Source organism: Schistocerca serialis, chromosome 6 (genome assembly GCF_023864345.2).
Source record: "Schistocerca serialis cubense isolate TAMUIC-IGC-003099 chromosome 6, iqSchSeri2.2, whole genome shotgun sequence".
Classification (NCBI taxonomy): Eukaryota; Metazoa; Arthropoda; class Insecta; order Orthoptera; family Acrididae; genus Schistocerca; species Schistocerca serialis.
This window is the reverse complement of record NC_064643.1, coordinates 10,498,114-10,512,539: the sequence shown is the minus strand read 5'-3', so window position 1 is coordinate 10,512,539 and position 14,426 is coordinate 10,498,114. Positions and strand designations below refer to the sequence as shown.

The 14,426-nt window shown below is 39.1% G+C and overlaps 1 protein-coding gene across 1 annotated transcript; it reads right to left on the bottom strand.

The window, feature by feature from the left end:
- Nucleotides 1-13,147: 13,147 nt before the first annotated feature.
- Nucleotides 13,148-13,628, bottom strand: LOC126485134 (molybdenum cofactor biosynthesis protein 1-like). The gene has a single exon (XM_050108782.1). It carries the CDS (start codon nt 13,626-13,628, stop codon nt 13,194-13,196), a length of 435 nt encoding a protein of 144 aa, XP_049964739.1. The 3' UTR covers nt 13,148-13,193.
- Between the last annotated feature and the right edge of the window lie 798 nt (nt 13,629-14,426).

The window sequence follows — 14,426 nt, the reverse complement described above, 5'->3', positions numbered from 1 at the left end:
ACGGGGCATAGGGTAAGTGTCAATGAGGCATTGAGCATTTACAGTGGCTTTGAAATCGCCACAGAGACAAATATCACCATTGGCCTTAGCAACTACAACAACAGGGGAGGACCAATCACTGGAAGTGACAGGAAGTAAGACCCCTGACGCAGTGAGACGATCCAACTCCCGTTTTACCCGATCTCGAAGGGCCACAGGAATGGGCAGAGCCCGAAAAAACTTAGGCCGAGCCGTGGGTTTGAGCATGATATGAGCTTCAAAGTCGTTCGCACAGCCTAAACGGGGAGAAAAAAGGGACGAAAATGTAGTCGACAAGGAATCCAGTTGAGCATAAGGAATAGCGTCAGAGACAATATTGACAGAGTCAACTATGGAGAACCCAAAAACGCGAAAGGCATTGAAACCAAAAAGATTTTCTGCGTTGGCAGAACTCCGGAGATGGGAACTTGCCCTTCAGTATATCCTCTCTTCTCGTTATCCGCCAGGCCTCAACCTCTGCTAATTTCAAGTTGCCACTGCTCATAGCTCACCTGTCTTTCAACAACATCTTTGCCTCTGTACTTCTGCCTCGACTGACATCTCTGCCGAATCTCTTTGCCTTTACAAATGTCTGCTTGTGTCTGTGTATGTGTGGTTGGATATGGGTGTGTGTGCAAGTGTATACCTGTTCTTTTTTCCCCCTAAGGTAAGTCTTTCCGCTCCCGGGATTGGAATGACTCCTTACCCTCTCCCTTAAAACCCACATCCTTTCGTCTTTCCCTCTTTCCTGATGAAGCAACCGTTGGTTGCGAAAGCTAGAATTTTGTGTGTATGATTGTGTTTGTTTGTGTGTCTATCGACCTGCCAGTGCTTTCGTATGGTAAGTCACATCATTTTTGTTTTTAGATATATTTTCCTGCATGGAATGTTTCCCTCTTATTATGCGTTCAGTTAACTAAGTAGAAATCAGTAATATCTTATCTCAGTGAGGAACTTGAAACTTTCAGCACAGGTCAGGAGCATGTAGAGGTGCTCTTCCTCTACTTGAAAAGAACAGTTGACCACGCACTGAGTAGATAGGTTCCTAGTAGAACAGTTCATAATGGGATGGAACCTCCGTGGTATACAGTCACTGTAAAGAAAACTTTTAAAGGAACAGAGATTACTGCATAATAGGTGTAAAACAAAGTGTAGGATTATAGATTGAGAGACGCTGGATGAAACATGTTTGGCTGTCAAGAGAGCAATGCATGAAGCCTTCAATGACTACTGTAGCAGAATATTGTCAAATAACATTTCACAAAATCCAAATAAATTCTGGTCGTATGTAAGGGCTGTTAGTGGCAAAAAAGTTAGTGTCCAGTCCCTAGCAAGTGAGACAGGAACTGAAATTGAGGGTAGCAAAGTAAAAGCTGAAATTCTGAACTCGATTTTCAAATGTTCCTTTGCAAATAAAAACCCAGGAGAACTGCCCCAATTCAATACTCGTACACTGAAAAAATGAACGAAATAGGTATTAGTGTCAGTTGTGTTGAGAAACAGTTGAAATCATTAAACAAAGCTCCAGACCCCGATGGAATCACAGTCAGATTCTATATTGAATTTGTGGCTGAGTTATCCTCTCTTCTCACTGTAATCTATCCAGAAAACCTTACCTAGTTTTTGGAAAAAGTTACAGATCACACCCGTCTACAAGAAGGGTTGTAGGAGTGACAAAACTACCATCCAGTAGCCATGACATCAATTTGTTGTAGATTCTTAGAAAATATTTTGAGCTCAAACATAATGAGGTATCTCGAACGGAACTACCTTCTCGAATCAACCAGCATGGTTTTCAAAAATATAGATGATATGTAATCCAACTCTCACTTTTCTCACATAACTTGCTGAAAGCGTTGGATCAAGGCAACAGGTAGATTGTGTTTCTTGATTTCCTAACAGTATTTGATTCTGTTCCACACCTACACTTACTGTGAAAAGTACGATCATATGGGGTATCAAGTGAAATACGTGACTGGATTGAGGACTTTTTGATAAGAAGGACACAGCATGTTACCTTGGATGGAGAGTCATCATCAGATGTAGAAGTAACTTCAGGTGTGCCCCAGGGAAGTGTGTTGGGGACCTTGCAGTTCTTGTCCATTAATGACCTTGCTGTAAATCAGGATTTTTGCAGATGATGCAGCTATCTGTAATGAAGTGCTATTTCAGAGAAGCTGCATAAATATTCAGTCAGATCTTGATGAGATTGCAACATGGTGCAGTGATTGGCAACTTGCTCTGAATGTTTAGAAATGTATAAACTTAGTATCCTGTGACTATAATATTGGTGAGTCACTGTCGGAATCTGCCAACTCGTACAAATACCTGTGTGTAACACTTTGTAGGAATATGAAATGGCATGATCACATAGGTTCAGTTGTGGGTAAAGCAGGTTGTAGACCTTGGTGTATTGGTATAATAATGGGGAAGTGCAATCAGTCTACTAAAGAGATGCTTACAAGTCATTCGTGTGACCCCCCCCCCTCCCACCCCCCCTAGACTATTGCTAAAGTGTGTGGGACTTGTACCAGATGAGACTAGCGGGAGACATTGAATGTATACAAAGAAAGGCAGCATGGTCACAGGTTTGCTTAATCCATGGGAGAGTGTCACAGAGATACTGAAGGAACTGAAATGCAGACTGTTGAAGACAGGTGTAAACTATCCCAAGAAAGTGTATTAGCAAAGTTTCAAGAACTGTCTTTAAATGATTACTCTAGGGATATACCACAACCCCCCCCCCCCCCCCCCCCCCCCCCCCCCCCCCCCGCCACCACATATTGCTCTCACAGGGGTCGTGAAGATAAGATTAGAATGATTACTGCTCACACGGAGGCATTCAGACAAATTCAGACAATCATTCTTCCATGCTCCATACATGAATGAAACAGCAAGAAACCCTGATAACTGGTACAATGGGACTTACCCTGTACCATGCACCTCCTGGTGGATTGCAGATTATAAACGTAGATGTGAACTGACAGTCTTTTACATGTGCATAAGGGAAACATCTAATCACCTTTATTTTACCAAGACAAAATTTATGATTTTCTAAAGTTTCAAACCTTGACAGGAAATAATGGATTAGGCTGTCCGTAAATTATAAACTAACATTACTGTGGTGATGGAAAATCTCATATAAAGACGTGAAACAAATACTAACAAAGAGATAGAGGGGCTGGCCAGTACAGCCAATAGATACACAAAACATAACAGAAAATTTACGTATCCTAGCTTTTGGAACTTTGTTCCTTCGTCAGGGAGGAGAGAGGGGAAAGAAGGGGAAGAAGAGAAAGTGGATTCAGTTACTCACAAACCAGGTTATGAAGCAACAGGGTAGAGGTAAACAGGGAGGGTAGCAAAGATGGAGGCATGGGTGTATACTCTACAGTATGTCAACATGTTGCCTTGACCTGTTTGATAACCAGGTCTGGCTCCAATTTAGTGCACACGGGACATCATCGAACAACTCCAGTGTCTCCCAAAAACAGCATTAACCATCCCTGTTTTGATGACAATGTGAAACAGGCATGGAACTTCATCCCACAAACTCATAACCAGCACAATGCATGCACGTTTGCATGCTTACATTCGGGCAGTTACACTGGATTTCAATGCATTAGTGTATCACATTTGCAATGGTGTATCTCGCACTTATATTATCCTGTGATCTTGCAATGTTAATCACTTAAATAAGTTACTTAGACATATATGTTCCTGAAATTTCATTACTCTACGTTAATTACTTTTTGGTGTTGCAAATTTTTTTTTTTTTTTTCAGTGTACATGATGACTACAATAATACATTATAATGTTTCTCCAGTGGTTTCAACATTAACTTTTTAACAGAAAAGATTTTGCTTACAGTTCATTTTTAAGTTAACATTTCTAAACTTTTTAACAATCCATATTAAAGCTAGCAATAGTAACTATATTAATAATTGCTACTGTAAACAGTTACACATATGGACATCAGTTTTGAATAATGGGTTTTGAGTGTAAATAATGTTTTATGTAAGTGTTTGTATTGATACTTAAAATTAAATGTCATGTAATGAATGTCCACTGTTTTGTTGGATCAAGTTATTTACGAACGCGATGTACTGTGTTCTTCCATTAGAGAATGAGACTGTATTGTTTATCGGTTTCATTACAAAATGCTAATAAGCTTTTAGTTAGAAAACCTTCTATAACTAGAATTATTAATATGAGAAAAATAGGAACAATGAAGGAACGGAAGATCAGTTGCAGAAAAAAGAGTAGCTCTGAGTTGCAAGAGTGGTTGCTTTTCCCACCCATGTAATTAACTGGCATTATCACCACTATTAACTTACCGTGGTTTCACATCTCATCTGTTCATTGTTCCCCATGTCCTGCCCTTGTGTTCACCCTTCCTATTAGACCATATATGCCTCTGTTACTGTAATCGATATGTAAACAATATTTATCACATGACCTTTTTTTGTTACAGGTTGTAATATTTGACATTGCAGCTTTTAAAAATGGAGCAGGATGTTGTGCCCTCTTTCCTATTGGAGTGTTTCTCTGTGATCAGAATTGGAGGCAGACAATTCACTTGAACTTCCATTGCTGTTGTTGATGTCTTTGAATCATGTTGTTTCTTTGTGATTAATAAAAAAATTATACAATCCAATGGTTTCTTCACCTTGTCTTTAAAAATTCCAGACCTATTGTTCAAACACATATTTTGAGAGTTATGCATCTGAGCATTTTTGTGGAAAGTGCATTTCACACATACTTTCAAGATAAATTGAATAATGACCCCCATTTTGTGTGTTGGGGAAGATAATTTGATACAGCTAAATGCATATACGGGTACACACATTTGCTCGTGCCTGAGACAAAGTGAGAGTGATTCAAAGGAAGAATTCACTACTTTTTACCTAATTTCTGAATAACTCGTACTTTCGTCAGAAATGTCACAATGCAAAGTTGATTAGATAAAGGGACAAAAATGAGAGCAAAATATAATTTGAATATCAGAAAAAATAACCAATTAGTGTTTGTGTAATACTTTACGGCAAGCCTAAAATTAATTTTTAAGCATTGGGATATCTGGGATGGAATAACAATAATATGGAATAGGATAGCTTTCTGCTCCCCACCTAGAGGAGACACTGAGTGGCAGACTGGCACATTGAAGGAAGATTTTTAGATATTAGAAAGTATGGGACAGTCCTCATCTAGCAGGTGTGGTGGTGTGAGGCCGGGGTGGGAGCAGGTAAAGGCCTAGATATGTGAGACAGAGAGACTAGCAAAGGTTTAGGTAACGGGGTTTACAGGAGTGAAGAATATGTCGCAGCTAGAGTTTCTAGGCTTCGTTCCTGTGGCCCCACACCTCAATGCCCTCCCCTGCTCCCATTCCAATCTCACACACTATTACGTCCCCCTAGTACACTTCTCTCTGTCTGTCCACCTCCACACTCCCAACCAGCAGAGACTCCCTATGCTGAGGTGGGCTCTGTCCATTAGATTACACTCGTAAGATGAAAATAAACATTATGCAGCATGAAAGAATTATCTGTGTGGGATGGAAATATGTAGATGTGATGTACGTGCACAGACAAAAAAAAAAAATAAAATAAATAAATAAAATAAAAATTACAATGTCAGAAAAATTGAATGATTTATTCAAGAGAAAGAGCTTCACAAATTGAGCAAGTTGGTCCACCTCTGACTCTTGAGCAAGTTTGTCATTGATAGATTTGTTGGATGTCCTACTGAGGGACATCAAGCCAAATTCTATCCAAGTGGCACATTGTATTGTCTAAATCATGAGCTGGTTGGGTGGCCCTGCCCATAATGCCGCAGACATACTCAGTTGGGGAGAGATCCCGTGACCTAGCTGGCGAAGATAAGGTGTGGCAAGTATGAAGACAAATTGTGTGTGGGCAGGCATTATCTTGCTGAAATGTAAGCAAATGATGGCTTGTCATGACGAGAAACAAAATGGGGTTTATAATATCGTCAACAGATGTCTGTGTTGTAATGGTGACACAGATGACAACCAAAGAGGTCCTGTTATGAAAAGAAATGGCACAGTAGACCATCAGTCCTCGTTTGGCTGTATGGCAGCCAGCAGCCGGGTTGGTATCGCACTGCTATCTGGTGTGTCCCCAGGCACGTCCCTGGTCTGGAATTGCATTGACTGGAATATAATTGGCTTCAGTGATGAGTCCCACTATGAACTGAGCCTCAATGATCATCACAGATGCGTCTGAAGATGCCCCAGACGGTGGGATACCACCGTGAATGACACATCCCATACGGTCCAACTACCAGGACTGATGATCTGGGGTGCGATTTCTTTTCGTAACAGATCACTTTTGGTCAACAGACAACTATGCTGTAAGGGTGACATGGATGTCACCCCTACAGCATAGTTGTCTGTTGACAATACTGTACATCCTATTTTGTTTCCCTTCTTGGCAAGCCATACATTGCTTACATTTCAGCAAGATAATGCCTGTCTGCACACAGCTTGTCCTCATGCTTGCCAAACCCTACCTTGGCCAGCAAAGTTGCTGGATCTCTCCCCAATTGAGAATGTAAGGAGCATTATGGGCAGGGCCGTTAGACCACCTCGGGATTTTGACTATCTACAGTGACATTTGAATAGAATTTTTCATGATGTCCCTCTGTTGGACATCCAACAACTCTATCAGCCAGAGCCAAGCTTGTATAAGGGCCAGAGGTGGACCATCTCATCCAATTTGTGATGTTCTTTCTCTTGAATAAATCATCCAGTTTTTTCTGAAACTGTAATTATTTTTCTGTCTTCACATGTATGTCACATTTACTGATTTCAGCCCTATTTGGTATTTCGATAATTCCTTCAGTACCTAAGTGTTTTTTTGAGTATATAGTACCTGACAGTTTCTTTTTTTTTCAGTATGCTTGTCTGCTGCCCATTGCCTGCTCTAACTGGTGAGTAGCAATCTGTCCTATTTCATATTGTTAGAATTATCTTTTGACACTCAATATTTATGATGCAAGCAAACTGTTATTGCCACTTGACATGATGATGAATGGTACTCTGTTAGCCATTGGCACAAATGGATTGACATGATAAAACAAGGGTCCACAGCTATTACAAACTTTTTGAATGTGATAAATACAGCTTACTGCTGTCAATACTTCTGTTAATTACATTTTTGATCGTTTGTTATTTTCAAGCATACATGTCAGGTGCTACGACACCTTTGAATTACTGCAAATGGACAAAGATGACCAGACTCATTTCTCTTCAGTAGAAACAACTATTGACAAGAGAAGAAACTTAATGTCATTCAAATCTACTTTTTCATTGGTAGAGATCTTTCACTCATGGGATTAGCAGCAGAGATTAAAAAGAAGCAGCAGCAAACAGATCCAAGGCATCCATTGTTTGGAACTCATGTTCTTCCATCACAACTCCTTATAATAGTATCAGCTCTGGAGAACTAAGTCCCAATTCATTTTCTTGTAACAAAATAGATTGCCATTACCTTGCAGTTAAAAATGGGAAGCTTTACATGAATGTCCTACATGCAGTTTTTTTATACTTGTGCTCTTTGAGTTCCTGTCCTAGAATACATTAAAATATTAAAAAATGTGTAAATTAATCTTTGAAACAATCCAAACCTTTCAATGGAAACCAGGAAAGACTTAGAAACATTATCATTAAAAAAAAAAAAAAATCAAGGAAAGATAATGTAAGGAACAATCAGGGAAAGTCTGCTGTACCCTTCCTGTTGTGTACTGTGTTATTGTTATTCTTAATTTTTTAAAATTTGATAATGGCCATTAAAGACCATGCAGAATAGCAATTGCACATTACTAGAAGCTGCCTTTGCATTCTTCCTCCAACAGCCCGTTGTATTTGCTCAGCGTAGAAGCCTTTAAAGTTGTAACTCTGGTCGGTCTGAGACGCCGCCTAGATTTAATCCAGCCTGTCAAAGATCCCTTTGTCATTCCCCTGAACTACGTCAGAAACTTAAAGGTTGTTACCAAGAGTATTAAAAATCTGTTTTGTCAACCTGACCTTCAAACTTTCGTCTTCCTGGCTCGACTGGTGCAGGCAGTATTTCTCGATTTCTGAACAGCTTTTGACTTAGTGCCAGATTGATGCTTATTATCAAAATTGCTACTGTGAGGGGTATCGAGTGAAATTTGTCACTGGAATTGAGGATATTTTGGTAGGAATGACTTGCATGTTATCTTGGCTGGGGAGTCATCATCTGATGTAGAAGTAACCTCAGATGTGTCATAGAGAGGTATGTTGTGACCATTGCTGTTCATGTTCATGTACATTAATGACTTTGCAGACAATATTAATAGTAAAGCACTCTTTTCACAGATAGTGCATTTATCTAGAATAAAGCACAGTCTGAAAGAAATTGTACAAACATTCGTCAGATCTTGATAATTTCAAACTTTCTTTTAAATGTTCAGACATGTAAAATCGTGCATTTTGCAAAATGAAGAAAACGCAGTGTGGTATGACTACAGTATCAGGGTGTCTTGCTTGGATTAAGTCTATTCATACAATTACCTGGGTGGAGCACTTTGTAGGGATATGAAATGGAACAGTCATATAGGCCCACTCAGGCTAAGGCAGGCGAAAGACTTAGATTTTTTTTGGTAGAATACCATAGAAATGCAGTCATTCTACAAATCATTTGCTCAAATGTGTGGGACCCGTATCAAAATGGATTAATGGGTGATTTGAACGCATGCAGAGAAGGGCAGATCAAATGGTCACAGGTTTGTTTGACCCAAGGGAGAGTGTCACAGAGATGCTGAAATAACTGAATTGGCAGACGCCTCAAGATAAGATGTACACTATCCTAAGAAAGTATGCTTACCAAAAGACGACTCTAGAATATGTTACAACCTTGTAACTATTGCTCCCATAGGGACCGTGAGGACAATATTAGATTAATTACAGCATGCAGAGAGAGATTTAAATGGTCTTGAAACATGAACAAGCTTTAATATCTGGTACAGTGAGATGTACCCTCTGTCATACTCTTCATAGTGGTTTGCAGAGTGTGGATGAACATGTAGATAGCATCATCCAGAACGCAATCAACGTGTATCTGAAACTTGAGCTTGTCCTAGTGTGTAGTGTCACAAACGTTTTGACATTATTATACATACTTCTGCCACTGGGGCAATCATAGGTAATGACTAATTTGGCAGTAATATGCAGTGCTAGATTTGTTAAAAGAAAAAAAAAATAGACTTCTTAACATGTATTTATGGTAAGTAGCACTCTAGAATACCATAGAAATGCAGTCATTCTACAAATCATTTGCTCAAATGTGTGGGACCCGTATCAAAATGGATTAATGGGTGATTTGAACGCATGCAGAGAAGGGCAGATCAAATGGTCACAGGTTTGTTTGACCCAAGGGAGAGTGTCACAGAGATGCTGAAATAACTGAATTGACAGACGCCTCAAGATAAGATGTACACTATCCTAAGAAAGTATGCTTACCAAAAGACGACTCTAGAATATGTTACAACCTTGTAACTATTGCTCCCATAGGGACCGTGAGGACAATATTAGATTAATTACAGCATGCAGAGAAAGATTTAAATGGTCTTGAAACATGAACAAGCTTTAATATCTGGTACAGTGAGATGTACCCTCTGTCATACTCTTCATAGTGGTTTGCAGAGTGTGGATGAACATGTAGATAGCATCATCCAGAACGCAATCAACGTGTATCTGAAACTTGAGCTTGTCCTAGTGTGTAGTGTCACAAACGTTTTGACATTATTATACATACTTCTGCCACTGGGGCAATCATAGGTAATGACTAATTTGGCAGTAACATGCAGTGCTAGATTTGTTAAAAGAAAAAAAAAATAGACTTCTTAACATGTATTTATGGTAAGTAGCACTCTATCATTTCCTATATTTCTAAGTTCCTACCGAGAGTTTCCATAGTTTGATTTAGACTTCTGAAAAAGTTATAACACTTTTCTGAGCTTTTTAAAAGTGTGAATACAACATTTGTGTCTTACCGCTTCAACTAGAGCAATAGTTCTATTGTACCACATCTCAAAATCTTTGGGTCTAATTTTTTTCGTCATCAGCGGTATACTGTCACAAATCAAGACTTGGTTATGTGTATTGTTAGATTTTGTTTATTATTATTTACGTGGGGTGCATGAGCAATGCAGCTGACTGGGATTCACCTGCTGCAAGTCATAGACTGACCGCTGCTGTGTTCACTGCCTGGGTCAAAGGTGCTGAAAGGATGTGCTCATTGATGCTATGGAGACACTGTTCTGTGTTTTACTTTAATGACAATTATTGTTAGTTTCTTTTTGTTTTGTTTATAAGAAAGGAATGAGGACATCATTAGATCTTTTGAAGAGTACACAACATAAATCACAAAATGATATATCTGTATTAGCAAAAAATTGGACTACATTGTATGATAGAGATGAAAAAGAAACTGTGATTAAATTCTTTCTGTGTTAGATTCCTGAACCTGCCGATCTTTGAGAGAGAGAGAGAGAGGGAGAGAGACAGAGAGAGAGAGAGAGAGGGAGAGGGGGGATGGGATTTAATTGTATCTCCCCATGCAGCTGTAGCATTTTGGCATGTCGTACATTGGTCAGATCATAAGAACCTTGGAGGACTCGTATGTAGGGCATAAGCAACACACACACACACACACACACACACACACACACACACACACACACACTTAATAATAGTCAAGAAAATTTGCAACCGCAAAATATTGCCTCGGTACAGGTCATAGAATCTAATATACAACACAAATATTTCAATATGCATATCCAGTTACTGGAATAGTGTTATTAAGAAATCTGTTGAGAGACAGAAGTTTTTGCTTAAATTCTTATAATTTACACCAGATGATGTACAAAATAAACTCCAAATTACTGTAACAACATAGTGCACAAGGCACATATTCATTTTCTAATTACAACAATCATACCCCAAACTATAACAATTAAAATATTGAAGACCAGCATTTAATTTTAGCTGCTACAAAATTATGTCACAGGCAACAATCATTTAATTCACTTCTTTAACATAACAATTTAATTTAAAAAAGATAACAAATAACATTTTTAAGTACAATATTCAAGTTTAGGTGCTGCAAAGATGCATAACAATCATCTATGTTTCAACATTCTCACAAAAAATACAACATAAAGAAGAAGACCTGATTGTAGATCATGGGTGGGCTACGTAAAATAAATGACAAAATTCAGCAGCTGTAAAAGGCAGATTTTTTTCCAACTACAACCAATTCCTCCATTTTACAACAGCATAAATGAATGCAGCTCTTTTTCCCCAAATTTGCTGCTTCAGATTATTAGTGTCATAATGAAGTCTTTTAAGAATTAGAGGCACAAACAGATTAATAAATACAAACAAAAGCAGGAATATTCAATTTGCTCAAGGCTACCAAATGAAGGAAGAAAGGGGGCTAGGGAGGAGAAAAAAGATCACATAACAAAGAAATAAACTGCTGATTGTTTGCATCATTCCTAGACTCAAAACCCTAAGCAAAAGAAACAGTGATGATAGCATTGATTTAAAATCATGTCAGAAAAGACGGCAGCTAATTCTAGGTGATCCTCCATAAAGCCATGGTCTCACATTGTCAAACCCCTGCAGGATTGTTTGAGGGACAATGATTTGACATTGATTGTTAAGTCAAAAAGGCAATGCATCTCTGACTGAAGAAACAATCAAAAATATATTCTTTTAATGGAATATTTACATTGCAGTGTACTGATCTGAGAAACATACTGAAAAGAAACATGACTATGTTGAGAAATTTTCATTTTGTATTTTCTTATATTTGTAACCGCAGTACATGAAAAAAGTGACACTCGACATTTGAGTTAACTGAAAGATGAAAGATTAGGGTTTCATGCCCTGCCGATCCTTGTCCCCAAACAGGTACAGCCCGCAAACAGAATTCTACCAACCAGCTTGGACTGAAAACATAACACACAAGAATCGTGCCCGTGAGTGTAGATGACACTCGGAATATCACGCAACACGGATACCCGAGGATGATGTCTGTCAGAGCAGATTGCAGATGAAGCACGAAGGCAGAGGGAACAAATTACAGACCTGCTCCATCTGACGGTCAGTCTCAAGTAGCACTTTGTGAAAGCAACAACTAATGTCACCGAAATATGCGAGGAAGACAATGATGTCCGACTGTGCAAAGGACAACTCGGGAATTTCAGCAAACTTCTGGAAAAACCTGAAGAATTAAATTGACAGAAATCTGTTCTGGATTGGTAACTTACAAAATAAAACATTTTCAATCTCTGGACAAGTCACACACAAGAAAGATAATAGGCCTTTAAAAAAGAGGATACCATACAGTGTAAAGCTGAAACATGTAAATTAGTCTGGCCAATATGCTCTACACCTGAGCAAAAGTGTCAATGAAGTGGTGCACCTTTTAGGAACTGTTAAAAAAGTGTCATTTTACATCAATGAACACAGCAATGACAACCTGATCCTAGGAGAAAAGAGCTGATACACACTATTTATTTAAGAATGAACACTTCACCTCAACTTTCACAGCATGGGACCATCAAAAATTGAAACAATAGAGCAACACAGAGGACACTACCACACAGCTGGGGGAGGGCACAGAGAGAGAGAGAGAGATTTGGAATTCGGTACAGTTACGTTGCAAATTTCAAACTCACAGTTATTCATCTAACAGATGTGCTTTTTAAAGGTACGGTTCAAGAAATGCTGCACATGCAATGCCCAGGATTGTAGCGACGCCACTGTACTTTGGGAGGAGAGTGACAAAAATACTGACAGTGACAAAACAATGAATGTTAGTGAAGTTAAGAGTGTCTTACATGAAAACTGCAACTGAAAGCTTTGTTTTTGTGTGTAATTTATCTACAGTGTACTACAAAAAAACTGGTTAAGGGTAAATCACATTTTGAAAAGCTTTTGTAAATGGGCAACTTGACAAATTATTTTTAATTAAGTTTCTCTCTTTTTCGAAATTAAAGGTGCAACTTATATTCAGGCCAATTCGATGTGTATATAATTTATGATAACTATGAACAGACTTTGAAATTTGCCTACATCACACCAGGTATACTTAACTTATTTCACTGCCCCACACAGATGCTCATGTCCGGTGGAAGTCTCCTCTAGTTCCCCCACTTTTGGCCAGAAGCATTATTTCAGATATCACAATGTCATGACTCACAGCTTTGCACATATCGTACACTGTTAAGGCAGACACCGATACAGCAGTGAGAGCTTCCATCTCCACACCCGTCTGCCCTCTACACTTTGCTGTGCCAGTTACAATCACACAGTTGAGAGCAGAGTCCAGTTCAATGTCCACAGCCACAGAGGATAAAGATATGTTATGACACAGAGGGATAAGGCTGGACGTCTGCTTGGACCCCACAATTCCCGCCAGGCGAGCAACGCTAAGTACGTCACCTTTCTTCAGGCCATTTTCTCGTACGAGTTTCATCAGTTCGGGTCCCACAAAAACCTTTGCTTGTGCTGCAGCAGTCCGTTCTGTCACCAGCTTCGAACCCACGTCGACCATTTTCGCCCTGCTGGTCCGGTCAACATGAGTCAGACTTCCGGACTGTGCTCCCAAACTGCAGAAACGGCAAGAGAAGACAGAGGGCAGTGCTCTGTGTGTTTGTCTTGTTAGGAGTCCTGTATTGCACATAATGCTTGGGGTACAGGGAAGCAAAAGAAACTGTTTTCTAGATTCAGTCACTACACTCAAATTATGTGACAACAACTGAGACATCTGTGTATCCGACACAAACAGGGGCGAAATATTGGTATCTGAGAAGAAGTACTTTTGAAAATCTTGTTTCTGAAGGTTTAACAACTTCCGACTTTGTGCCTTCACAACATCACTACAGCCATCAAGTTCAGTGCCACCTGGAATAAAAATACAAGCTGTAACAAAGAACTCTTCATAATCTGAAAATAGGTTAACTACAAAAGAATTTTTAAGGATTCGTGTTGAAACACCCCCGATTAATTCCTTTACTGGATTTTGGGTAATTTACCAAAGCCACAAAACAGTTAATTATTATGATATATGACCGTGTGCTTACTGCATGAAAGGCTATTGGTTGTTCTGCGTTGTTCTGCTGTGGTTTAGGGAGTATTTCAACCGAATGCGGCTGTTCTGAGACGGAATAGCTAATGATTGAAAGTTTGTCTATTATTAAGTATCACAAAGGTTGCGATGTACAACTGATATATATTTCCTACTAACACACAAATTCTGAGGCTGTTGCTACCTTTGCCTTACACGTCTAATTGTGGTTATCTCTTTTTATTGATTGCTGATTTTCAGCACTTTGTCACAGGCAATGCTGAT